The sequence below is a fragment of the Lepus europaeus genome, chromosome 8 (genome assembly GCF_033115175.1).
Source record: "Lepus europaeus isolate LE1 chromosome 8, mLepTim1.pri, whole genome shotgun sequence".
NCBI lineage: Eukaryota > Metazoa > Chordata > Mammalia > Lagomorpha > Leporidae > Lepus > Lepus europaeus.
Window position 1 is genome coordinate 28,337,009 of NC_084834.1, and position 26,959 is coordinate 28,363,967.

A 26,959-nucleotide genomic window follows, 5' to 3' on the forward strand; every position below is an offset into this window, starting at 1 on the left:
AAGGAAGGGATGGAAGTTGAAAAAAAAAAAAGAGTGCATTATGAAACAAGTTGTGGTGTCAACAACTGGATCTTAATTCCTCTAGAGAACTCAAAAAAACAGTATAGCCAACTTTTCTCAAGTGCTGGTTTTTATGTACAAACTCTGCCCAGTCATTGGTTGAGGCTACTGCAATGGAAGTCTTAATTTCCTGAGACCTCTTGCTTGCTACACAGGTGGGCAGAGTGAAGTTCTGCAGCAGAGGGAGCTCTTAGGCAATGAAATGCAGATGCTGGCCATAGAAAATTACATCAGCAGGCACAGAAATTTAAGGAACAAGTAGATATGAATGGGATAGGAAAAGCAACTGCTCTAGTTTGCTGATTTGACAAGAGAAAAAAATTCATAGATATACTTAATATGTGCTATAAATTTATTGTATAGCTGTGTTTCAGGATCTGGAATAGGTACTCATATTTATGTTACCACTTGTATTTGTTGATGTAGCATTACCATCTCCTTAAAAAAAGTGCATGGATGATTAGAAAATTGAAATCTATGTGGTTGAATGCCAGGATGATACAACTTCTTTTAGAAACCACCATAGTTCCTTTGTGGCTGGGACCTCATATTGAACAACTAAATGTGTACTTAGGCAGTCCCTGTCATCTTGTAAAAACTGACTTTTACTAATCCAACATACTTTAGAGTGGAGACTCAATATTACCCGTGAGGGAAGAAAATGCAACATGATCATAGAGAATTAGATTTATAAAATATGTGTTGATTCCTTTGGTCATTCTTCAACTTCTGTCTAATGTGAAGTAACATTACACAGTTGACAGGTGACAGTTAGCTCCAGTGAGTGATTTTCTATGGTAGTCTTTTTTTTTTTTTTAACAGGCAGAGTTAGACAGAGAGAGAGAGAGAGAGAGAGAGAGAGAGAGAGAGAAAGAGAGAGACAGAGAGAAAGGTTTTCCTTTTCCGTTGGTTCACCCCCAAAGTGGCCGTACCGGCATTATGCGGGTGGTGTGCTGCGCCGATCCGAAGCCAGGAGCCAGGTGCTTCTCCTGGTCTCCAATGTGGGTGCAGGGCCCAAGCACTTGGGCCATCCTCCACTGCCTTCCCGGGCCACAGCAGAGAGCTGGACTGGAAGAGGAGCAACCGGGACAGAACCCCGGGTGCCGGCGCCGCAGGTGGAGGATTAGCCAAGTGAGCCGCAGCACCGGCCTGTGGTAGTCTTGAGAGAGGAGTGGCAAAGTACCTTAAATTAGGAAATAGAAATTCATAAAATCAGTGAGAGAAATAGACATTGCTCTGCCTAGGGGCTGAATAGGATGTAGAACAAGCAGTCAAAAATAGAGTCATCAATCCAAAAAGTTAGTAGAGTTCAGAAATAAATGAATGAAAATGAGTAGCTGATAAGAAATAAATACTTAGAGTCAGCAGGAGTCAGGCCATCAGAAATCCTAATATTAAAACTGTGTCTTGGGACATGCTTTCAGAATTGATATATGTAGAGTCTATGGACAATTATCATGAAAGCAAAATAGAGGAACCCAGGGTTCGCCTAAGGGAGTAAACTCCAAATTTCCTTAGGGTGGAATAGGTAGTATGGGGAGAGTGGAACACTTATTTCTTACATTTATCTTCAGGTTGCCATGGTGCTCAGGGAGCACTCGTGGGCGTAGCCTCATGGAAACATATTGGTAGAAATAACAACCTGGAGTAAGAGTTTGTTCAAATCCAGTGAACCTTTAGGTGAAGTATACTTAATACATCATTTATAAATAAAATGTGCTTTTTTTCACATTATTTTACTTTTAGATTATGAAACAATGTTTGCTAAGAGAGAAGACTGGCAAGGACTAGATCGAAATGAGCTCCTTAAGTACTTCAATGACTGTGGTCATTTCCCAACCCAGGCACAAATTGATGATACTTGGGACCTGGTCCACAGAAGTGAGTATTTTCTCATTTTTTCCTTCTTTTTCCCTCCATTCCTTTATAGTTCCATCTTTCTTTCCTCTCTACTTTCTTCCTTCCTTCACTTCCTTCCTTCACTTAATTAGGTTAATATGTTATGTAAGTCATTTTCCTCAAATTTCTTTTGTATTTGGTCTTAATATATATCAAGAAAGAGATTTAAAAGGTGAGTTAAAAGAAGTTAAGACAATAAAATTTTTATATAACTGAGTATATTTTTAACAATCAAGTATTTTAAGTATGCTAAAAAACTGTCTCCTGGGTAGTTATATTGGGTACTGAAAAACATAATTAAATTTGAATGTATAAACATTGTAATCTATCTTAATACAACAGTTTTACAGTTAGAAAATCAATTCCTTGAAGAACAGCAAGTAAATAAAAAGATAATATTGTATGAGAATATGTATAATATAAATGGACATTTTTCTCTTTTCTGAAGATGAATAAGAGGATGGGAAATATCACTAAGGGAATCTCAATCAATTTTCCTTAAATCCTTAAGATACTGCTAAGTTTTCATTATTTAATTTCTTTTTTTTAAAGATTTATTTATTTACTTAAAAGTCAGAGTTACACAGAGAAGGGGAGGCAGGCAGAGAGAGAGAGAGAGATCTTCCATCTGCTGGTTCACTCCCCATATGGCCACATCGGTCGGAGGTGTGCTGATCCAAAGCCAGGAGCCAGGAGCTTCCTCCAGGTCTCCCACGTGGGTGCACTGGCCCAAGCACCTGGGCCATCTTCCACTGCCCTCCCAGGCCATAGCAGAGAGCTGGATCAAAAGTGGAGCAGTGGGGACTCGAACCAGCGCCCATATGGGATGCCGGCACTGCAGGCGATGGCTTTACCTGCTACACCACAGTGCCAGCCCCTCATTATTTAATTTCTAAGATTCATGGAAATGTGGTTAACAAATAAAGATTGTTTATATTCAAGCTGTGTAATATGATGTTTTTATATATGTATATGCAGGTAATTTTAAAAATGTTTATGGGAAATGGAATTGGAAGACAGTTTTATTCTGATGCAAAAATTTTAACCTCTATGTACTCACACATTGTGTGATTGTTACCATGCTCAAATTAATCAGCATACCTACCCTATCTGTAGTTAAACTTTGTATGTTTGTGTGTGTGATAATACAGCAAATTTCAAGTAAACAATAAAGTATTATTAACTACAGTCACAATCCCCAGAGCTTATTCTACTTAACTGAAAATCTGTATACCGTTATCAACATCTCCCCATTTCACCTGACACCCTACCTTTTTAAACAATCATTCTATTCTGTTATTTTGAGTTCGGTTCTCTTAAATGCCACATATGACATCATTTGTCTTTCTGACTTTGGCTTATTTCACTTAGCATAAGGTCCTCTAGATTCATCCATGTTTCCACAACTGGAAGGATTTCTTCTTTCTTTAGGCTGAATGATGTTTCTTTGTATAAAAATTTGATTATCAGTTCATTTGTTGTTAGATTCTTAGTTTGGTTATTATGAAGAATCCTGCAGTGGATATTGTAGGCGGGCAGGTATCTCTTTGATGCACTGATTCTTTCTTTTCCTTTCCCTTCCTTTTTTCTTCCCTTCCCTCCCCTCACCTCTATTCTCCTCTCTTCCATCTTTCTTTTTTTGATAGATTTGTTAGATCTTAGGGTAATTCTTTTTTTTAATTTTTATTTAATGAATATAAATTTCCAATGTACAGCTTATGGATTACAGTGGCTTCCTCCTCCCATAACTTCCCTCCCACCTGCAACCCTCCACTCTCCCGCTCCCTCTCCTCTTCCATTCACATCAAGATTCATTTTCAATTCTCTTTATATACAGAAGATCAATTTAGTATATATTAGGTAAAAACTTCAACAGTTTGCACCCACATAGAAACACAAAGTGAAACATACTGTTGGAGTACTAGTTATAGCATTAAATCACAATGAACAGCACATTAAGGACAGAGATCCCACATGAGGAGCAAGTGCACAGTGACTCCTGTTGTTGACCCAACAAATTGACACTCTAGTTTATGGCGCCAGTAACCACCCTAGGCTCTCGTCATGAGTTGCCAAGGCTATGGAAGCCTTCCAAGTTTGCCAACTCTGATCATATTTAGACAAGGTCATAAAAGACAGAGTGAGGATAGTAACCAATGATCCTAAGAGTGGCATGAACCAGGTTTGAACAATTATACAGCATTAAGTGGGGAAGAGGACCATCAGTACACACAGGTTGGGAGTAGAGCCATTGGTGGTAGAGTAGAGGTTATGATTACGAAGGAATGAGGCCCAAGTGCACTAGACAAGGTCTAGATATAGGACAGAGTCATTATTAGAGGAGCTAAGAAAGGTGCTGTCTAAGCTACAATTAAGTTTTCTGATTGAGAGGCAAATAGAACCTGATAGAAGGGGCTTGATAATAATCTGGTGGGCTTTAGGCCTTGTAAGTTAAGAGGCCCAGACCTATCTATCTCTTCACATGGGGTACATCCTTAAGGAGGTGTTAACCTCCTGGGGGAAGGCACCCTGTTGACTTTCATTACTTGGCTGGCCTGGGAGGAGAGCTGGCCAGGTAAAGGCAGGTGGCATCTCTAACAAGAAATTTACAGTTCTGCTTTCAATGTTGCTGACCCTACTTGACCATCCCCTCAGCTGTAGTGGTCACTTTGGAAGTTGGGCTGAGTGAAGGGCTTTTCAGCTTAGAGCCAATAAGATCTGTGGCTCTGACCTGGGCATCCTTCGACTCCAGGGCAGGTCCATTTCCAGTGATCCAACTCAGCTGGCATAGCTGCCAGGCTCTTCACAAGCTGACTTCTGCTGAAGCCCAAGCTTACCACATTGAAAGCCACTGCAGTGGACTGGCCTGTTGGGGTCTCCTTGAGGGCAGATCACTGTACAGATCAGCCATTAATAGGCCTGCCACCCATTGCTTCTGATGCCGAGCTTTCTTTTCCTCCTGGTTTGTGTTAAAGCAGACCAGATGATGCAAGTCAAGGTGTGCCCAAGTCCCATCTCTAATCTTCGGTGGCCTGAACTACAAGTCTATAGTCACAGGCATGTTCTGTAGTAGTTTTTCTAAGGTAGACAATGCCCATGAGGAAAATTATATTCTCACTTTAAAACTTTCTTTCCCTTTGGTCTGAAAGGGAGGTTTTTTCTACTTACTGTTTACTTCGCTGATGGTGAAGTAAATCTAGCAATTAGATTATAATTTAAGCTTTTATTTTGGCTATGCTATTACAGAAAAATGTTAGCCATCTCTTTTATAAGGTCTAAAGATTAAATTGTGTATCCTACAGTTTCCTTCATAATAGAATTAGTTTCCTACCTTGAAGAGAATAGAGAAATGAGAGAACAAGTTGGGCTTAGAATAGAGAAATGAGGGAGTAAGTCCTGGATCGCTTGCTGACAATAACAATATTACATGAATACTTAGCGAACAGTTTCAACCATTAGATAACAACTTAAGAAAACATTTACCAGAAGGTCCAATGCCTTCTACAAATTTTAAGAATCATATATTTGGAAACACCTCTTAAATATCTAACATGGTGTAGTTTTTTTAACCAGTAAACTTAAGCACAACCATATAAAATGTTTTTATGGGTATATCATTCGCCTGCTAACTACCTCCAATTACGTTCAGCTGTGTGGAATTACTTCTCTATTGAATCAAAAAAAAAAAAAAAGAAAGAAAGAAAGAAAGAAGAAAGGGAGATTTACCACGCCGAACCTGGGAGTGTCACCTTTAGCACACCCTCAACCCTGAGGAACCAAACAGAGCTCTCAGTCCACACTCATCTCAAGCCTCTAAGGCTCCATCAAAAGCAGACAGTCCACTTAATGTGGACTCATAGTATAACAAGAAAAAACACCACAGTGAAGAAACCAAATATCTCCAACATGCCAAACAACAAACGCAGAAACCAAGGAAACAAGGACAAGGAAGACATTATGAGGTCCCCAAATGAACATGACACACCAATTCAAGATTATGAAGATGATGAGATAGAAGAAATGCAAGAAGCACATCTCAAAAAATTTATGATAAGAACATTTAGAAGTCCTCAAAAAAATTTTTTGAACTACAGAAATCCTTAATGGACAAGATAGAAAATCTCTCTCGTGAAAATGAAATATTAAGGAGGAATCAAAATGAAATGAAACAACTAGTAGAACAAGAAACTGTGATAGTGGCGAGAAATCATAATGAAATGAAGAATTCAATAGATCAAATGAGAAACTCATTAGAGAGCCTTAAAAACAGAATGGGTGAAGCAGAAGAGAGAATATCAGACTTAGAAGACAGAGCACAGGAAAGTATACAGTCAAACCAAAGAAAAGAAGAGGAAATTAGAAATCTAAAAAATATTGTTGGGAATCTACAGGATACTATTAAAAAACCCAACATTCGGGTCCTAGGAGTTCCTGAAGGCATGGAGAGGGAGAAAGGATTAGAAGGCCTTTTTAGTGAGATACTTGCAGAGAACTTCCCAGGTCTGGAGAAGTACAGAGACATCCTTGTACAGGAAGCTCATAAACCCCTTAGTAAACATGACCAAGAGAGATCCTCACCACGACATGTTGTAATCAAACTCACCACAGTGAAACATGAAGAAAAGATTCTAAAATGTGCAAGAGAGAAACATCAGATTACTCTCAGATGATCTCCAATTAGACTCACAGCAGACTTCTCATCAGAAACCCTACAAACTAGCAGGGAATGGCAAGACATAGCCCAGGTACTAAGAGAGAAAAACTGCCAGCCCAGAATATTATATCCTGCAAAGCTCTCATTTGTGAATGAAGGTGAAATAAAGACTTTTCATAGCAAACAGAAATTGAAAGAATTTGTTGCCACTCATCCTGCCCTGCAAAAGATGCTTAAAGATGTGTTACACACAGAAACACAGAAACATGGTCATCAATATGAAAGAAGGTAAAGGAAGGAAACCTCACAGCAAAAGATCACAGGAAGCTCAATTTCTCTTTGACATAGAATTAAAATCTGATTCTCTGTTAAAGCAATGTGTTAAAGTAATCTATTATGTTCTCTTTTTTTGACAGGCAGAGTGGATAGTGAGAGAGAGAGAGAGAGAGAGAAAGGTCTTCCTTTTTGCCGTTGGTTCACCCTCCAATGGCCGCTGCAGCTGGCGCATTGCGCTGATCCGAAGCCAGGAGCTAGGTGCTTATCCTGGTCTCCCATGCGGGTGCAGGGCCCAAGGACTTGGGCCATCCTCCACTGCCTTCCCGGGGCCTTAGCAGAGAGCTGGCCTGGAAGAGGGACAACCGGGATAGAATCCGGCGCCCCAACCGGGACTAGAACCCGGTGTGCCAGTGCCGCAAGGCAGAGGATTAGCCTGTTAAGCCTCGGCGCCGGCCTATTATGTTCTCTTGATGTCTGTTAAATTTTAATTGTTCAAAAACAGCTGAATTTTTATTAAGAGCTATGGGTTATTTAAATATGTGCTTATTTTCAAAGATTTGAATAATCACCTTGTAACAATGATCAAATTTGGTCTATGTTATGTCATGATTTTAAGGAATCCTATTTCAACCAGATATTTTGGATTTTGAGCCTTCTTGGCATTCTTGACAGGCATTCAAAAAATCAAAGTTTCAAACAATCTGGACTCTAAAATTTCCAGTAAATCTTGGACTTTGGTTATTCCAGTTTGGGCCCAACTGAAAAAATCGAAGGACCTATGTCTCTCATCTTATAGAGACACCAACTAATCAGGCTATTTGGATTATATTAGAAGGACTGTCAAGATGTGATGTGGTACCAAATTTTAAGTTTCTATAATGGTAAATGCTATTAATACAAATGTTTGAGAATTAAAAAGTCTAATGATCTTGTGTTACTAGACATGAGAGTTATCTTAATGAGAAAGCCCCAGAGGCCTAAAGGGTTAAATACTTGTAAAATCCTACAGGTGCTTTCAAAAATACTGTGAAGTAAGCAAGTGCCTCTTGTTGGTTGATGAGTTTATAATTTTAAACATGGCAACTTAAAGTCTTTTGTCATCCACAGTTATATATGATTTGCTGCTCATAAAACTAAAGCGTTGTTGGTTCTGTGTGTAGCTGTCCTCCTATAGGTTCCTATGGACTTTTTCCAGCCACTTTTATTGTATTCAGTACTTTGGGATGGCTCTGTAAACTGATGAAGCCAATAATGTATTAACAGTACCAACTGAGAGAAAGTATGGTTAACTGAGGTTACTAAAAATAAAAAGCAATTCAAATCAATTGGCAATCTACAAAAAGAGTTAAAAATTTTAAAAGCTATTATTAAAATTGCTATATTGGTCTATTATGTTATGTTATATGTGTGTACATATTGTATGTCCACATGGGGAAATTCTATTAAGAATTTTATTTTAATTGGCTTATAGATAAGATTGTCCATAAATTTCAGCTGCTAAAATTAATCAAAGATACATTTTAATTCGTGTGACCTGAATCTTTGTATCATATGTTTTATACTTCTTGGTAGAAACTAAAAACATTTTATATGGTAATTCTTTTTAAATTTTTTTTTTTTTTTGACAGACAGAGTGGACAGTGAGAGAGAGACAGGGAGAAAGGTCTTCCTTTTTGCCGTTGGTTCACCCTCCAATGGCCGCCGCGGTAGCGCGCTGCGGCCGGCGCACCGCGCTGTTCCGATGGCAGGAGCCAGGTGCTTATCCTGGTCTCCCATGGGGTGCAGGGCCCAAGGACTTGGGCCATCCTCCACTGCACTCCCTGGCCACAGCAGAGAGCTGGCCTGGAAGAGGGGCAACCGGGACAGGATCGGTGCCCCGACCGGGACTAGAACCCGGTGTGCCGGCGCCGCAAGGCGGAGGGTTAGCCTGTTGAGCCACGGCGCCGGCCTTTTTAATTTTTTAAAAAGTATTTATTTGAGAAGCAATAGGACAGAGCTCGTATCTACTTCCAGCCTCGATGTCCACAATGACTGGGACTGTGTCACCCAAAACCAGGAGCCTGGGATCTCAATCCAGGTCTTCCACGTGAATAGCTTCAGCATAATTACATGAGCCATTGCTGCTCTTAGACTGTGCATTAGTAGGAAGTTGGAGTTAGAAGCCAGAGTCAGTAATTGAACCCTGACCCTCAAATGTGGGATGTGGGCATCTTAACCAGAGACTTAACTGCTGGGTTCTACTCCTGCCCCTATTTTTAATTTTTTGAGGAACTGCTGTACTGTTTTCCATAATGGGTGAAGAATTTTTACCTCCATCATACAAGGATCCCCTTTTCTCCACATCCTTGCCAATAAGTATCTCTTGTGTTGTTTGTAATAGTGATCTGAAAAGATTTAAGATGACATCTTATTGTGGTTTTGATTTTGATTTTCCTGATGGTTGATGATAGCATTGTTTTTCATAAAACAGTTGCCTATTTTCATGTCTTCTTTGGAAATCTGTCTGTGAAGATTCTTTGGCCATTTTAAAATTACCTTTTTTGCTATTAGTCATATTTAGTTCCTTATGTTTAATGGATATTAACCCATTGCCAGATATATGGTTTGTAAATATTTTCTGCAATTCTGTTGATCGATTTTCTGTGCAGCCTTGGAGTCTGATATAGTCACACTTTGTTTTGGTCATGTTGATGACTTTTGGAGTCATATTAAAAAAAATCATTTCTAAGACCAATATCAAGGAGATTTCCCGTGTGTTTTTTACTAGTAGTTTTACATTTAAAACTTTACAAGTGGGTCTTTATTTTTAAAACATATAAAGCAAAGGTTCTAAGTGCATTCTTTTGTGTGTGGATAACCATTTACTGAAGAGACTATACATTCTGCATTGTGTATTCTTGGCACCTTTGCCATAGATTACTTGCCTAGATATGCAGAGTTTTATTTATGAGATTTTTATTCTATTACATCTATCTGTTTTTATGGTTATAGTTATATGGCTTTGGATATTGTAGCTTTGTAGTATAGTTTGAAACAGGAAGTGTGATGCTTCCAGCTTTGTTGTTCTTTCTCAGAATTAGTTTGGCTAGTTAGGATCTTTTGTGGTCCCATATGAATTTTAGGGTTATTTTTACTAAATTCCTTTAGAATTTTGCAAGGGATTGCATCGACTCTGTAGGCCACTTTGGATATTAACATTTTAGTAATATTAATTCCTTTAAACTATGCAGACAGGGATGTCTTTTCATTTATTTGTGTCTTCAGTATCTCATCAGTGTCTTAGGGTGTTAAGTGTCGAGATGTTTTATCTCCTTAATTAAGTTTATTCCTAAGTATTTCAGTATTTTAAAGTCATGGTACATGGAATTGTGTTCTTAATTTCTTTTTAATATATTTGGTGGTAGTGTAAAAACACAACTGTTTGTTGTATGTTTTGTTTTCTTTGTCTATACAAATTTTATGGCTTTCTGACATGTTAATCAGGAGGAAAAGATAATATATTTCAGGATCTTTATTGAGATAAGAAAAGGGCTTTCATACTAATAGGAAAGTGTGAGTAAATTCAAAACATGAAGATTAGATCTTTGTTGCATGTTTGAAGTTATCTTCTTTCATTATTAGTGCAAATTTATACAGTTTTTTAGCTGTAGACTTTGTTTTGCCACTTATATATCCATAGCATTTGGGCCAATTTTCTAGACTTTGGTAAATTTTTGTTCATCAACTGGCAGAAGCATACAAATCACTTGCCATTGCACCGATCATATGTTGTTTATTTGACTTTTTATAATGCCAAATATATTGATGTTTATTTATAGAAAATTTGGAAAATGCAATTTCTAAGAAATACAAATTGTTAAATCTGATACCTGTTTTCCATTTTTTTCTTGCATATGACATTTTTATGAAAATTAGTATTTTCTACATTTGTTTGAACATTACTGTTTTGCTTAATAATATTAATAAGTTTTCAAGCTCTAAATCTCTTTTACGACATTATTTTTGACTGAGTATTAATGCCCTGTGGATGTTTTATAGTGTATTTACTATTGTGAATTTGTTTCCATTTTTCTTTATGATAAATAATAAAATTTTGTAATTTACATGCAGCAGAATATATTATTATTATTATTATTATTATTTTGGAGTATGGCATAATAGTTACTTAGATATAGGGCATAGCTTGGCATCACCTTGCATGGAAGTAATTGAAAGCTCTACCTCTTACTAGTTGCCCATCTTAGGAGAAGCTACTTCCTATGCATTTTCCTCAGCTATAAAATGAATAATTTTTAAGTCACTGGACTGTTGTGAGGCTTCACTCATGTAAAATGAGACCCGTTATAAATATTCAACAAATGTTTTCCACTATTATTCATAAATAATTCTAATATACTTTTATATTGAAAATGTTTAAATATTAAGCCTGATTGTGTAATGACTCATTTGTATAGAGATTTTGTATTAAATGTCACCCATTGGCATTTTCACACATTACATCTCTTATGTGCTCAGGGAACTGATATACTTATTTTTACCGATGAGAGAACAGAGGCTTAGAAAGAGATTTGTCAGAGTTCTTTGATCGTTCTGGAAGTTTAACCCTGGTCATTTCAAGCCAAGGTCAATACTCTTTTCATTTTATTAGGAACATTTCAAAAATTGGTGTTAGGAAAACATAATTAAATGGATGATTAAAATATAATTGACAAGGACTGCCTTTTATGTATCCTTCACAGTTTATCTTATAGCCTTGAAATACAGTAGGTTTTCTATAAATGTTTATATCTGTCAAAATTATGTTTAAAACAAGAATTTTCAAAAGTATACCTAGTTTAAATAAATTCTGTTTTCATTGTAGTATGTATGATCGGGATGCTTTCCTTTACTGAAAGAGCCCATCCAATACGGTTTTAATGCTATGTCTAGATCATTAAATGAAACTGCTCCATCCAGCTAAAAAAATCTTTTGTTACATAGGAAACTTTCCTTTAAAATGGGAGAGATACTTTAAAATCATGGAAAGAAAATAGAAAATTCAAGGGAAAAGGAACAAACTGAGTTTCTATTTGCTTCTGGTATATTATTCTATTTTTAAGAGAATCTGATTTTATGCATTTTAAATTGTCAGTAATCTTCATTCACACTGGCTTCTTTGATTGTGGATAATAGCTCCAGATGTGCAACCTACGCATTTTTTCATCCAGTAGGATATTTCACCTAATGCATATGTAGTTAATTCAATTGATTAACTTCAGTGTATGACACCAAGTAGGTCAAATTTTTAAAACTATCTGAGTGTCTTCAGTTATTTTTAGCTTCTTTTTTTTCAATCTTTATTCTTATCACTATGGTAACAAAAAAATTGTGACTGAGGACATGTTTTTTTTCTGAAAATTATTCTCTGGGAGAATAAAGCAACTTTGTGCAGTATAGGTAGACTGATGTTAAAAGCTACAAAATATGCACACATGAAAAACCTTTACGTGTTATTCATTTACATCACATTAATTGAAAATAATAATAATAGAATAACATATCTGAATGTAAGGAAAATAATCATTGTTGTTCTACATTATGTATTCATAAATATTAATATCATTATAAGTTTGAGCTTTGAAATTTTTCTAGTATTTTCCAACATATAATTAGAATTTATAGTTCATTTTCTGTAATTAAATTGATCAGAAAACTCAACAGTGAATGCAAGTCCATTGTTAGTGTGGAACCACAGATACAAATCTTAAAAACGTGGAAGCTACTTAAATGTTATTAAATCTGAAATATCCTATCATATGACATGAAATGAATTATAGGATAGGATAGGATATGATGGGAATTATTAGAATTTTTCTAACTATTTGGATAAACACTATAACTACATCCTAGGCCTCCTGTTCCTCAGAGCACAGCTTTATATACCTCAGGCAGACAACATGCATCTCTGCTGTCTGTTTTATGAAGTATGGATTTGTGAAATTAAATGGTGAATAATTTTTGACATGAACAAATACTCTAACAAAGTCTTAATTATGTAGAAAAGGGATTTAAAAGGACTAGAAAGGTAGCAAAAGATTCCAGGATATTAAGAGCTTAGCCAATTCTGATGGCAAAAGAATGTAGAAGTATCAGAGGTAACATGTTGTAAAAGCATCATTTTAAATAACTTCTAAATTGAACATATTCTTATAAAACACTTTGAAAATACAAAATAGTGATATGAAAAATACAGGCAATGTATGTTCCAGAATGAACTCAGGCTGTTGAAAAGGGCCCAAATGGATTTTAAGGAGCCAGTTCTCAGAAGATTTCCCAGAGCCGCCATTAACATTTTGCAGAATGTGTCTGGCAATTTATCTTCTTTTTTATATTCTTTGCTCATGTAATAATTTGTTCACACTACACATATGTTGCTGCCATAAATCTCAGTCCATGGATTCACTGTTATTCTGTAAGGACATAATTTTTATTTTTGGCTCATATCTACCAGAGATTTAATTCCAGGCAATTTGGTTTTTTAAAAGTATTTATTCTTTATTTGGAAGGCAGAGTAATGTAGGAAGGAAGGAAGGAAGGGAGGGAGGGAGGGAGGGTGGGAGGGAGGGAATGAGGGAGGGAGGAAGGAAGAGAAGAAAGGAGAGAGGGAAGGAAGGAAGGAGAATATTGTGAATATCGGCCATCTGTTGGTTTACTCCCTCAATTACTGCAATGGCCAGGGCAAGACCAGGCCAATATCAGTAACCTGAAACTGCACCCTTGACGCCAGTTGGGTAGCAGGGGCCCAGGTACTTGGATCACATTCACTGCGTTCTCAGACACATTAGCAGGGGGATGGACCAGGATTGGATTAGCCAGGATCTGTTTTGGTACTCAGATATGAAATGCAGGTGTCTCAAGAGGTGCCGTAACTCACCATTCCCAACACCATTTCCACAGTTTGACATTTCACTCAATTTTTTTGAGGTTGTTGGTAATGAAGGATGGAAAGTGATCAATCATAACTGTTACTCTGAACCCCATAGAACTACTGATATGCTATCTCTATAGATTTGCCAGTTCAGGACATACAATTGCATAATGTGTAACCTGTTTTCAACTACCTTCTTTCACTTACTGATGTTTGTGAGATTCATCCATGTTGTAGCATGTGTCACTACTTCATTTCTCCTTAATGCTAAATAATACTCTATTGAATGGATGGGCCACATTTTGTTGATTCATCAGGTGATGGATATTAATTTGTTTATGCTTTCCTTAATAGTATGAATAGTGATATTATGACCATCCTATTACAGTTTCAATTTTTGTATACTTACAAGGATTGATGTTTAACATCTTTCCATGTGCTAGGTAGGTGCTTGTATATCTTCTATAGAGAAACGAATTCAGAGCTTTTGCATGTTGTTTCAGTTGGGAGCTTTGATGTCTTATTATTGAATTATTAGAGTTTATTATATTCTGAGTACAAATTGTTTATCGGATAAGACAAAGGCATATTCAAAAAGTCCAAAGAGAGCATGTATTATGAAAAACTATGTATTTCAAAATTTTCTGTACCAAAATAACCTTATCTTTTACTTCTATTTTTCACAATTATTTTGAAGTACTCTACTACAATTTGTTAAAAGTTTCCACAGTTCATGGAATACCTTTTATATGTATTAATGGTATGTTTGAATAGCAAAAGTCTTTAATTTTTACGTAGTCAAATTCATCCATTTTTTTTCTATATTGGAGTAGGTATTTGGTGAAATATCTAAAATTTTTGCCTATCACAATATAACAAAAGTTTTCCTCATTTTTTTTCTCTAAGCTTTCTGGTTTTGTGATTTTCTTTTTTAGTCTGTGGTCCATTTTCTTTTAACATATATGCATGTTTACATATAAAGTGTTATTTTTCTAAGCCAGCAAAGAGTTTGATCTTGCTTTTAAAATACAGCCTGACAAAGCTTGTCAATTTATTGGTATCTCTAGTTCATCATATGTGGTACAATAATTGATATCATTGGAGTTATGTCTGTCATTTTGCTATTTGTTTTCTATTTGATTCAGATCTCCTTTGTCTCTGTTCCTCCCTTAATTCCTTCTTTTGCATTTTGAACAAATATTTTCAGTGTGCTATTATAATTACAGTGTGATTTTGAAGTATATTTAACAAATTATTTTACATGGTTGTTATAGGGATTGCAATATGCATCTTAATGTGTCATAATATTGTTCATATTAATGCTAACAAAACCAGTTCTAGTTAAACATAGCAACTTAGTTTCAATATAGCTCCATATTATCCCTCCTCCTTTATACTAGTATTATCTTAGGTATTGCATAAATAAAACACATAAACTCAGCAGTATAGTTTATAATAATATTCTTACATAATCATACATTTAAAAATGAATTAGGAGAAGACATGTGGAAAATTTATTTTATAGAGATATGAACATGTTACCATTTCCTTTAATGTTCATTATTTCTCTGGATGTGAATTACCATCTGGTGTTTTTCTATCAGCAGGTCTTCTAACATTGAATTATTTTCACCTATTTAAGTCTGGAGCTGCCTTTAAAATTAGCTTTGCTGGATATAGGATTACTGGTTGGTAATCTTATATTTCAGCCAGTACTTTGATATATCCTTCTATTTTCTTCTGACTGCTTTTGATTCTGTTGAAATGTCAGCCATTAATCTTATCTTTGTTCATCTGTGTATAAGGAGGCCCTTTTTTTAAATCTTTCTGCTTTAGAGATCACATCTTTGTCTCTAAGCATGTTGGGTACTGCATGTTTGGCTGTGCAACACTTTTTGGTTGTACATCATAATGGGGTTTATTGAACTTCTTGGATATATAGATTAATGTTTTTCATGAATTTGTCAATTTTTCAACCAAGTATTTTCCCACATCTTTTTCTGCCTTCCCTGGCTTTGTAACTTTTATTACACTTATATTGGTATGCAGAAAATTGTTATACAGATCTCTGAGGCTGTTTGTTAATTTTTTATCTTTGTTTTGTTATCAAATTGGATAATACATTTTGATCTATTTTTAAATTCAATATTTATTCCTTCTGTATTCACAAATCTATGCCCACGTACATTTTGTGAATTTTTTATTGTACTTTCATATCTAGAATACATGTAGTTCCTTTTTATTGGTTCTATTTCTCTTGACAATCTCTTTTTTTAGTAATTTTCGTGAATTCCTTATATATAATTTATTTGAACATATTTATAGTTGGGTATTGGAAGGCAGTTCTCAGAGTATACTTTAGTTTCTATTGACTACTTTGTTTCCTGAGTATGTATCATGATTTCTAATCCCTTCCATGTCTTATGTTTTTGTTGTTACTGAATATTGGGCATTTTAAATACCATATTGTTACAAATATATGTTGTTCTGCCACCTCAAGTTCCCATGAGTTTCTATTTATTTATTTATTTGTAAGGCAGAGTGATAAAGAGAAGAAGGGAGTGGAGAGACAATGTGTGTGTGTGTGTGTGTGTGTGTGAGACAGACAGAGAGAGAGAGAGAGAGAGAGAGAAACCATTTATATATTAACTTGCCTTGACTTGATATATGGGATCTGCTCTGTATACCCTATTGTTCAGCTATTCCTTTATCTACTGAATTGTTGTTTAAAATATTATGTTTTAGAATGACTTTTCTCTCTAAGGTTTATCTTAGTATCTATATAATAGTGGTCAGCCAGTGAGTGAGTGGAGAATTTACTAAAATATCCGGAGCTCTTAAGCTTCTGCCCTGCACCTATGGATCTGTATGTATGGGGAGAGCAAATTTAGTGTAGTCATTTTTTAAAAGGTTTATTTGTTTATTTGAAAGGAGGGTCACAAACACACACACACACACACACTGAGAGAGAGAGACCTCATCCACTAATTCACTTCCTCCAAGCCCATGACAACTGGGACTGAGTCGGGCTGAAGCTAGAAGGCTGGTTCTCCATCTGAATTTCCCAAGTGGGTAGTGGGTACCCAAGCACTTGGGTCATTATCTGCTACCTTCCCAGGCATGTTGCCAGGAAGCTGGATCAGAAGTGGAGTAGCTAGAATTCATACTGTCAACTCTGATTTAGGATGCAGGCATGGCAAATGGTGCTTAACCCACCCCTGAAGTAATTTATTTTTGTTTCGCCTCATGCTTTTGTGCTTTTCCTTATTATTATGGTTTTCCAGTGAGCTTGGGATGTAAGTAGAAGTTGTTACACTTTTCTATGGCTTTTTTAATTTTCAGAATTATTTTTTTGTTAAAAACTTAATAAAATGTATGTAGTTGTACTTTATTTGAGAGGCAGAGAGAGCAAGAGAAAGACAAACACAGAGAGTGTACTCGTTTGCTGTTTCGCTTCCCAAATGCTGGACAGACTTAGGAGCTGGGGACTCCATCCAGTTCTACCAAGTGGGATGAGCCCATTTACTTGAGCCATCATTGTTGCCTCCCAGAGTTTTGTATTAGCTGGGGTCAGGACTCTGAGCCAAATATTAAACCTGGGCACTCTGATATGGAAGGCAGGCGTTTTAACGGCTAGGCTAAATGCCCACTCCCTATGCCTATTCAATTTATGGCAGGCCCCTGGACATTCTGCATTGGTTCCAGTCAGATTACATCTCATAGAAGCTGAGCTGCAGCTTCCCCCCCTTTATTTCTTACCAAACTTGTTAGATATGTACTGTCAATGGCAATGACTGTGAGATTTTCCTCCCCTCTTTGAATCAATTTAGCTTCATATGATGGCTGAAATATTGTGAGAAAATAATAATACATATCTTATGCATATTTACATTGATTCAGATCTTCATATTGTTGTTATGATTTAGATTAATATAGTCTAGGACCTGCTATCTTTGCTCACTAGAGAATAGAATGCTCCACACAGAGAAAAATGAGGATTCTTAGCTTAAATCAATGATCAGAAACTAGGCATTAAGATGATTTAGACATGTGGTTAGTGTTAGGAGATTCTGGCACCTATCCTAATTACTAAGCAATCAGAATATTTCTTCATTGTTGTCACCTCCATTTCAGCAATAGAATGAGCCCTCCTGAATTGTCCTGCCAGAAAGTTCTTCAGCAGGATTTGGGGTATTTGTGTTATGCAACATTAGATCACTTGAGAAGTATTTGATGTTTATTCAACATGTCTGAAGGGTCTAATGCCAGGATCCCATGAGTTTACAGACTATTTATATTCCAAAGATCTATAAATGTTGGCAGTGTCTACAGCCTTTGTGAATTCTATTCTATTCTTTCTCAGTGAACAAAGATAGAGCTTTCTGTCCCTAAGTGCTACTAAACTGATTGATGATAGCAATATGAAGACCTGAACCAATACCATATTCCTCTTCTCTGGTATTTAGTAGCTTTTTTCTAATGGTTTCAGTTACGTGAGAAGTAAAACCATGTTCTCTTTCTGGTTAATCATTTCAAGGATACGTGAAAGTGCTAAGAACATAATAGATGGCTACCGTTCTTGGTGGATGTAATACAGAATCTTTTTTTGATGAAATTATATTTAATAAATATACTCAAACAACTTTTGAGCATTTAATGTGAGTAGGTGCTGTGAAATGTACTGTGGTTCAAAAGTCTCAGAGTAATAACATGTATAACTGGATAAATGTCTGTTGCAAGTGTTCACACATTCACACAAGTTGCCAGTGCTAAAATGATGCAGATGTTAATTATGCCTTCAGTTGACAGGTCAGGGAAGGTCACAGAGAACAGTTAAGTCTTGATTTAATCACAGCATGATAGATTTACTAGATGAGAAGCACAAAGGTTCGACAGGTAAAAGAGAGTATGTGCAAGGCAATTAGGATTTCCAGAGAAAGTGATAAAAGCTAAAAGGGGGATAGTAGGTTTCTGCTGGGTGAGTAACTGAGAGGCCTCAATGTTACCCAAACTGCTTATTAAAAGATGCCTGGTCAATCGCAGAGATCCAGTTGGTTATGGTTGCTTTTCCCTGTAGGCTTCTTTTTGTTTTGAGTACCTTATTCACCTGTCATCTGCCAATTGGATATCAGTTTCCAAAGCTACAATGCAAATTAGATTTAGGATATAAATCAGTATGGTGGTATTTAAGCACTTTTCCCTCAAAGCAGAATACCCAAAGACAAAATAGAGACCAAACCCTTGGGAAAAAGAGCAACCATCGCCTTGCTTTAGCTACCTAATCCAAGCAGTTGCTCTGTGATTCTTCATGCTGTCCCCTCTAACACTTTTAAAAGATGATTCTTGACATGCCATCTCGTTCTACATTATTTAACTATGTTAATGCCTTCTTTCACCCTAGCAAAGCTTGCTAAAGCCCCTGGGAATGATCATGACCAGTGGATGATTTTTCACTCTCTTTCCTCTTTACCAGTCAGCTGAGTTGTTGCTCCAATTAGTAAGCTACGCTAATTAGCCATTCTGCATATTTTAAAGTCTTTGACTCTTTTATTATTTGGGTTGAAATATGTATTCCAGTGTTATATAAGCTCTACAGAGTGTCTGACTGAATTTTGTAATATTACTTAGCACCAGTTATTCTTCTAAAGTCTGTCCATTTTCTTTAGTAGAAAATAACCATCTTTAAGAAACAGCAGGAACAGCAGGGGGTTGAGAATGGTGTAACTTCAATAAAGGTATAATTACATTCATAAGTCAGTTAGAGAGCAAGGCTTTAGGCTTCTTTTGTCAGATCACTGTTTATTAAGATTATACACCCAGTACTCCCATCATGCAGAGCTCCACTAGCAAGTCTTTGTTTTATTTGATTAAATTACTATAATATCAGGAATATGAACTCCCTGGTGAGAGCAACTTTGCTATGCAAGTCTCTGATAAATGAAAGAAATATTAATATAAAATATTTTATCACCAAGTCTTATGAAATGCAAAATTTTGATATAGTGTAATCATCCTGACATCATAATCATAGAATTAAGAACTCTTTCTCCTGACATTCTTCTTGATCCAGTATCCTATTAATTCTCACAGTGAAGTGGAAACTTCCAATGACTTAGGTTTTTCAGTCCTTTGTAGTCATAATGGGTTTTACAGTTCCACACAGTCCACATCATGTCACCTTTACTAATCAACATTTTCTAGCTTTTCTCAATCAAGCTTTTAAAATAAATTGTACTTTCCTCAATAAGGCATTCTGATGCTCCCATGCTGTGAAGCCTATCATACATCATATAAATTATTACTGTTATTGAAATGAAACATTATGATTCAGATCTGTAAAACCAAGCTTCTTGTTGGAAGCTGCCAATTGGCATACAAGCCAGTTGTTAATGCAAACGGCTTATTCCCCTTTTCTTTTCTTTGAAAACTTTATTTTAAATATTTTTATTTATATAAGGAGTACAAAGTATATGTATTTCATATATACATATTTAGGAGCATAGTGATACTTCCCAACCTACCCTTCCTGTGGCTCATGTTCCCACTATCCCTCTCCTTCCTTTCTTATTATTTCTTTAATTTTGACAATGACATACTTTCAGTTGATTTTATAATCATATGCTTAACCCTCCACTAAGTAAATAATTCAACAAATAGTAATAAGAAAAAAAACCTCACTATTTCTCAAGAGTAGAGACAAAGGCTGTAAACAAAAGTCAAAGCTCAAGATGTCAGTTTTGCTCATATACATTACATTCTTTTACTCTATCAGTTACCACAGATCAGAGAAAACATATGATTTTTGTCTCCTTGGGACTGGCTTATTTCCTTAAGTATAATGGTTTCTAGTAGCAGCCACTATTTTTGCAAAAGACAGGACGTCATTATCCCTACCATCTAACTATCTATCTCATATCATCTAAATATCTATACCACATTTTCTCTATCCAGTCATCAATTGATGAATCTGGGCTGATTTCATATCTTAGCCATTGTGAATTGAGCTGCAATAAACATGGGGATATGATTTCACTACCTATGGGTAAATTCCCTGGAGTGGGATGACTGAGTTATATTATATATCTGTTTTCAGTTTTTGCAGCTACCTATCTCCATACTGTCTTCCACAATGTCTGTACTAGTTTATATTCCCATCAACAGTGGGTTAGGTATCTTTTTCACCACATCCTTACCAGTATTTGTTGCTTGTTGATTTCTGTATGACAGTCATTCTAACTGGGGTGAGGTGAAACCTCATTGTAGTTTTGATTTGAAATTCCCTATTGGCTAGTGATCCTGAACACTTTTTTATATTTCTGTTGGTCATTTGAATTTTCTTTCTTGAAAAATGTCTGTTCCAGTTCTTTGAACATTTCTTAACTGGATAATTTGTTTTGTTGTTATTGAGTTGAGCTCCTTATAGATTCTGGTTATCTTTTATCAGTTGCATAGTTTGCAAATATTTTCTCACATTCTGTCAGTTGCCTCTTCACTTTGTTGAGTGCTTCTTTTGCAGTGCAGAAGCTTCTCAGGCTGATGTAATCCCTTTGTCAATTGATTGCCTGCATTTCTGGATTCTTTTCCAAGAAGTCTTTGCCTATGCCAATATCTTGCAGAGTTTCCCCAATGTTCTCCTCTAGTAATTTGATGGTATAAGGTTGAAGATTTAGATCCTTAATCCATTTTGAGTTGATAGGTATCTTGTTTCATACTTCTGCACAGTGAAATCAAATTTTCCCAGCACAATTTTTTGAGGAGACTCTGCTTTCTTCAGACATTGATTTTAGTTCATTTGTAGAGGATTCTGCAGCCTCTAATGGTGTCAAAATGGTGCCTTCTTTCTGCCAGTTGCCATGTGCCCTTGTGGGTTGATGGGGAAAAAGAAACATGCTTTCCTTTTGTTGGATTTGACAGGAGCACTCCCTCCATCACCCTCCCCACCTCACCCCCAGCTAGGGCTCCAGGCCGGACTTGAAGACATTGTGGTCCACAATGCTCTCCCTCAGCTAATACCATCAGTGGCACAAGTTACTACAGGCTATTCTCACCTTGCTCTCCAAAGCTGGCATCTCTTCCAGCTCCTGTCTGGAGGGGTCATGTATGGTGTCCCCACTCATCTTGGTGTGTCCACACCTTCTACACTGCTCTATGGTGTCCCTCTTCATTCTGTAGAGTTTCCACTGCAGACTTTTCTTCAACTCTCCTCTAGGAGTGCAATTCCTCCCCATTTCTTCTGCTATTATCCCCTAGTTAAAAGCAGCCTTTCTTTTCTCCATCTCTCTCTCTCACTGTCCTCTCTGCCTTTCTTTCCCCTATTCATCCATCTTAGAATCTGAAACATACTCATTCTAAGAGAAGAGGCATGAAAGTAAAATACTCGGGGCTGGCACTGTGGCTCACTTGGTTAATCCTCCGCCTGTGGTGCTGGCATCCCATGTGGGCGCCAGGTTCTAGCCCCACTTGCTCCTCTTCTAGTCCAGCTCTCTGCTGTGGCCCAGGAGGGCAGTGGAGGAGGGCCCAAGTGTTTGGGCCCTGCACCCGTGTGGGAGACCAGGAGGAGGTACCTGGCTCCTGGCTTCGGATCGACACAGTGTGCCAGCAGTAGCAGCCATTTGGGTGGTGAACCAACAGAAGGAAGACCTTTCTCTCTGTCTCTCTCTCTCACTGTCTAACTCTATTTGTCAAATAAAAAAAAAAAAAAAATAAAAGAGTAAAATCTTCTCTACCTTCCTCTGAAATCAATAGGATAGGGAAAATTGTAAAAAGGTAGAGGGTAAGTCATTTCAGTCTCCTTTTTTAATTTTCATGAGACAAATAAATAAAATTAGCTTCCATAGAGAGCTTACTCCTAAGAATTTTAGAGAACACTGTCAGGAAATCCTGTGGAGAACCTGTTCCACTCCCCTGATGGCTGCAATGGTCAGCACTGGGCCAGGAGCTTCATCTGGGTCTTCCACCTGGGTGGCAAGGGCCCAAACACATGGCCATCTTCTGCTGATTTTTCTAGGACACCATCAGGGAATTGGATCAGAAGTGGAACACATAGGACATGAACTGCTGCCCATATGGGATGCCAGTGTCGTGAATATCAGGTTTAATAGCAACACCACAATACTAGCCCCAGTAATGATTTTTTATACATAAATTTCCTATCTGATTTGCTAAGGCTTATGATTACAAACCTGGAGCATATCTTGTAGATTTGTGTCTCACTTTGTAGGCAGTGAGGATGCCTGGTGGACTCTGGTATTATACCAGCATCACCTTTGTTTACTAGGCTCTAAATGCTGGTTATGATTGTATTTATTGAGTTTGCAAGTTGTTTTTGTATATTTTAAGGCACTCTTAGCTTTCCTATATTCCAAGGCTATAACTACACAAGCATATTCAAATATTTTCTTGAAGTTATCTGGTAGATCTAGGAAATATTTACAGAGTCAGTCAAGTCTGAGTTACCCAACAAAAGGGAGAGCTGAGTGGGGATTAAATCAGATTATAATTCAAATGAATGTAATAGAGAACCTGGCCATGCTGCAGGCAAAGCTTCTGTCTTTTGTGGGCTCAGGTGGTCAACAATGAGTCTTCAGTGACCAGTTTTGTTATTCAGACTCCTGCTGTAACCACTGTGTTCATAGGAAAGTTAATAATCAGTACCTGGTCAAAGTCTATTTTGAATCAGCAGAAATTGACTATTTATTCAGAATGTTTAAACATTAAAGAGAGACATTATTCTGATTGTTAAAAATAAAGTAGAATGGTGACCAGTATTTTATCTCCTATATGGGGCCAAGCTCCTTTTGTGCTACATATAATGAATTTCAAAAACTGTTGGTTTCCAACTTACAATCAAGAAATCATTAATTATAAATTTTTATGTGGGGCTGGTGCTGTGGCATAGCGAGTAAAGCCGCCACCTGCAGTACTGGCATCTCATATGGGTGCCGGTACATATTATGACTCTGCTCAATGTATCTTTACTTTTGCTTTGTTGCTACTTTTTGCATTTTTAAAGGAGTATATTATCTAATGAGACTATCTAATTTCAGCAGAATAAGAATATATACCTCTAATACAGAAAAAGTCCTCTTCATGTTCTTGTAAGACTCACACAGAATGCTGTTCTCACTTCAGAGAGCTTCCCATAGGACAGTACAAACTGCCTCTCAAGTTACTGATAGTTGGAAGTACTAAATGAGGACAAAACTAGCCTGCAACAATACTGCAGGATGTGAGAAATTTGTTCTGGGAACTCCTCCTCAGCTGTAACAGCTTTACACTTATTTCCTATGCCCAGAATTGTCCGTTTTCAGTTATCTCCATTCCTTACGCTTCTTTCCTAATATACTCACCTGCTTCAATCATTATAGCATTCTTCTTCAAGGATTTCTGAGACAATTGGCTGATTCTCTTAGATTATCATCTCTGAATTTGAGGTAACTTACATTATTTAAGGATATTGTTGGGCCAGCGTTGTGTTGCAGTGGGTTAAGCTGCCACCAGCAATGCCACCTATATGAGTGATGGTACGAGTCCCAGCTACTCCACTTCTGATCCATATCCCTGCTAATGTACCTGGGAATTATCAGAAGATAGCCCAATGCTGGAACTCCTACACCCAAGTGGGAGACCTGGATGGAGTTTCAGGCTCCTGGCTTCAGTCTGTCACAGCACTAGCCATTGCGACCATTTTGGGAGTAATCAAGCAGATGGAAGAAATTCATTTTCTCTCCCCATCCCTCCCTCTCCCCCCCCACCCTTCCTCCCTTCCTTCCTCCCTTTCTCCCTTCCGCCCTTCCTCCTCTTCCTCCTTGTTCTTCTCCTCTTTGTAATTCTGCCTTTCAAATAAAAATAAATAAGCCCTTACAAGAGAATACCTAATGAGATAGTGATGGGTGTATAATATTATTCTTGCTACACAGTGCATAACTTTACAAAACACTTTCATGCCTTAACTCAAAGGATAATTTATGATTGATGAAATGTCAATCAAGGGGATCTTTTGGATTCTACACAGTGCTTCAGTTGAAAAGCCTGAGAGTATTTCTTTGAATATCAGGAGTCCTCATGAAAATACCTAGGCAAATAACTATGTACCTACGATATGCAGGGTGACTAGGAATACTGTTGCTGGGTGGATTGAAAATCTCAGCAAGAATATGTTTGGACATTCTTGCTAGAAAACCACTAAGTTTTGTTCATTTTATTGCATGGCTTTATTAATATTCATATTACACAGCATGGGAGGAGCAAAGAGCCCTGACTGAATAAAACTGGTTCCACCAGTAGCTGTGGAACCTTGGACAAGCTCTCTTTTTGAATCTTATTTCTACTGTATAATTTGGAATGATACCTACTGAAATTGATAGGTGTCTTAGCTTAGGTTGTTTTAACAAAATTCCATAAATGGAGTCTGAATAAATGTTTATTTCCTTTTTTAAAAAAATATTTATTTATTTGTGAGATAGAGTTACAGACAGAGAGACGGAGAGACAGAGAGAGAGGTCTTCCCTCTGTTGGCTAACTCCCCAAATGGCGGCAATGGCCGGAGCTGGGCCAATCCAAAGCCAAGAGCCAGGAGCTTCATCTGGGTCTCCCATGTGGGTGCATAGGCCCCAAAACCTGGGCCATCCTTCACTGCCTTCCCAAGCCATAGCAGGAGAGCTGTATTGGAAGAGGAGTAGCCAAGACTTAAACCAGAGTCCATATGGGATGCTGGTGCCACAGGTGCAGGCTTTGCCCACTACACCAAAGCGCTGGCCCACATTTATTTCTTACAGTAGACTAGAATGTGGGAAGTTCAAGATAAGGAGGCTAGATTATTCAACATATGGTGAGGGCATTCCTTCTGGCAAGCAGGTGACTGCCTTCTTGCTGTATCCTCATGTGTTTGTGTGTTGGCAGTGGGGGAGAGATATTGATGTAGTCTTAGCCTTGTCTTGTAAGGACATCAGTCCCATTATGGAAGCACCAGCCTCATAACCTAACTTAAACCTAATTACTTCCCAAAGACCCTACCTCCTGATACCTCCTGATACCATTTGGTGAGATTATAAAAACACCTAGATCATAATAATAGGAGAATACATGCAAGGGAACTTAAAAAAGTACTTGGATAAATAGAGTTAAATGATAAGTTTTAGGTGTAAGGATTTTTGAAATCCATGCATATGCAGGATCTTCAAACAGTTCATGGAAAATACATATTATGGGCTGGCGCTGAGGCTCAATAGGCTAATCCTCCGCCTGCGGCGCCGGCACACCGGGTTCTAGTCCCGGTCGGGGCGCTGGATTCTGTCCCGGTTGCCCCTCTTCCAGTCCAGTTCTCTGCTGTGGCCCGGGAGTGCAGTGGAGGATGGCCCAAGTGCTTGGGCCCTGCACCCCATGGGAGACCAGGATAAGCACCTGACTCCTGCTTTTGGATCAGCGTGGTGCGCCGGCTGCGGCGGCCATTGGAGAGTGAACCAACGGCAAAGGAAGACCTTTCTCTCTCTGTCTCTCTCTCTCACTGTCCACTCTGCATGTCAAAAAAAAAAAAAAAAAAAGAAATAAAGAAAAAAGAAAATACATATTATGAAAAAACCATGCATAGATTTCAAACATTATTTTACCCCAAGTTAAATACATTTATCTTTTAATTTCATTTTCCATAAAAAATTTAATGATGTACCTTTGAGTATAAAAAGCAGCACATAATGAGGTATGTAAGTATTTGTCCTTTATTTTCTTTCTCCTTCCTATTCTGGAGAAAGGACTCAACTATTAAACCTGTTTTTTAAGGGGAGGGGGGTCAGGTGTTTGGCCTAGTGGTTAAAATGCCAATTAAATGCCTGTGTTACATGTCAGAGTGGCTGGGATCGATTCCGGGTTCCTGATTCCAGCTCATTGCCAGTGCAGACTCTGAGTGTGGGCAGGTGGCTGGCAACTCAAGTGGTTGGTTTCTTTCCACTCAGATGGAAGATATGGATTGAGTTCTTGGCTCTCAACTTTATCCTGGCTGAGTCCCAGATAGGAGATCTCTGTCTCTGTTTACCTGCCTTTCTCCCTCCATCTTTGCCTCTCTGTTTTTTTTTTTTTTTTTTAATTTAAAAAAAATGAACCCTGCTTTGGTAGGTGTGGCCAACTTCATGCTTAGTTTGGTACTTCTTCCTTGAGAATGATAATAA

The 26,959-nt window shown here is 37.4% G+C and overlaps 1 protein-coding gene across 1 annotated transcript in view; it reads left to right on the top strand.

Annotated features, from left to right (window-relative positions):
* The window catches only part of IQCM (IQ motif containing M), a 431,659-nt gene that overhangs the window by 218,041 nt on the left and 186,659 nt on the right, over positions 1–26,959 (top strand). Inside the window, 1 exon segment of the mRNA XM_062198888.1 lies at positions 1,807–1,941. Within this exon segment, the coding sequence (XP_062054872.1) occupies positions 1,807–1,941 (135 nt within the window).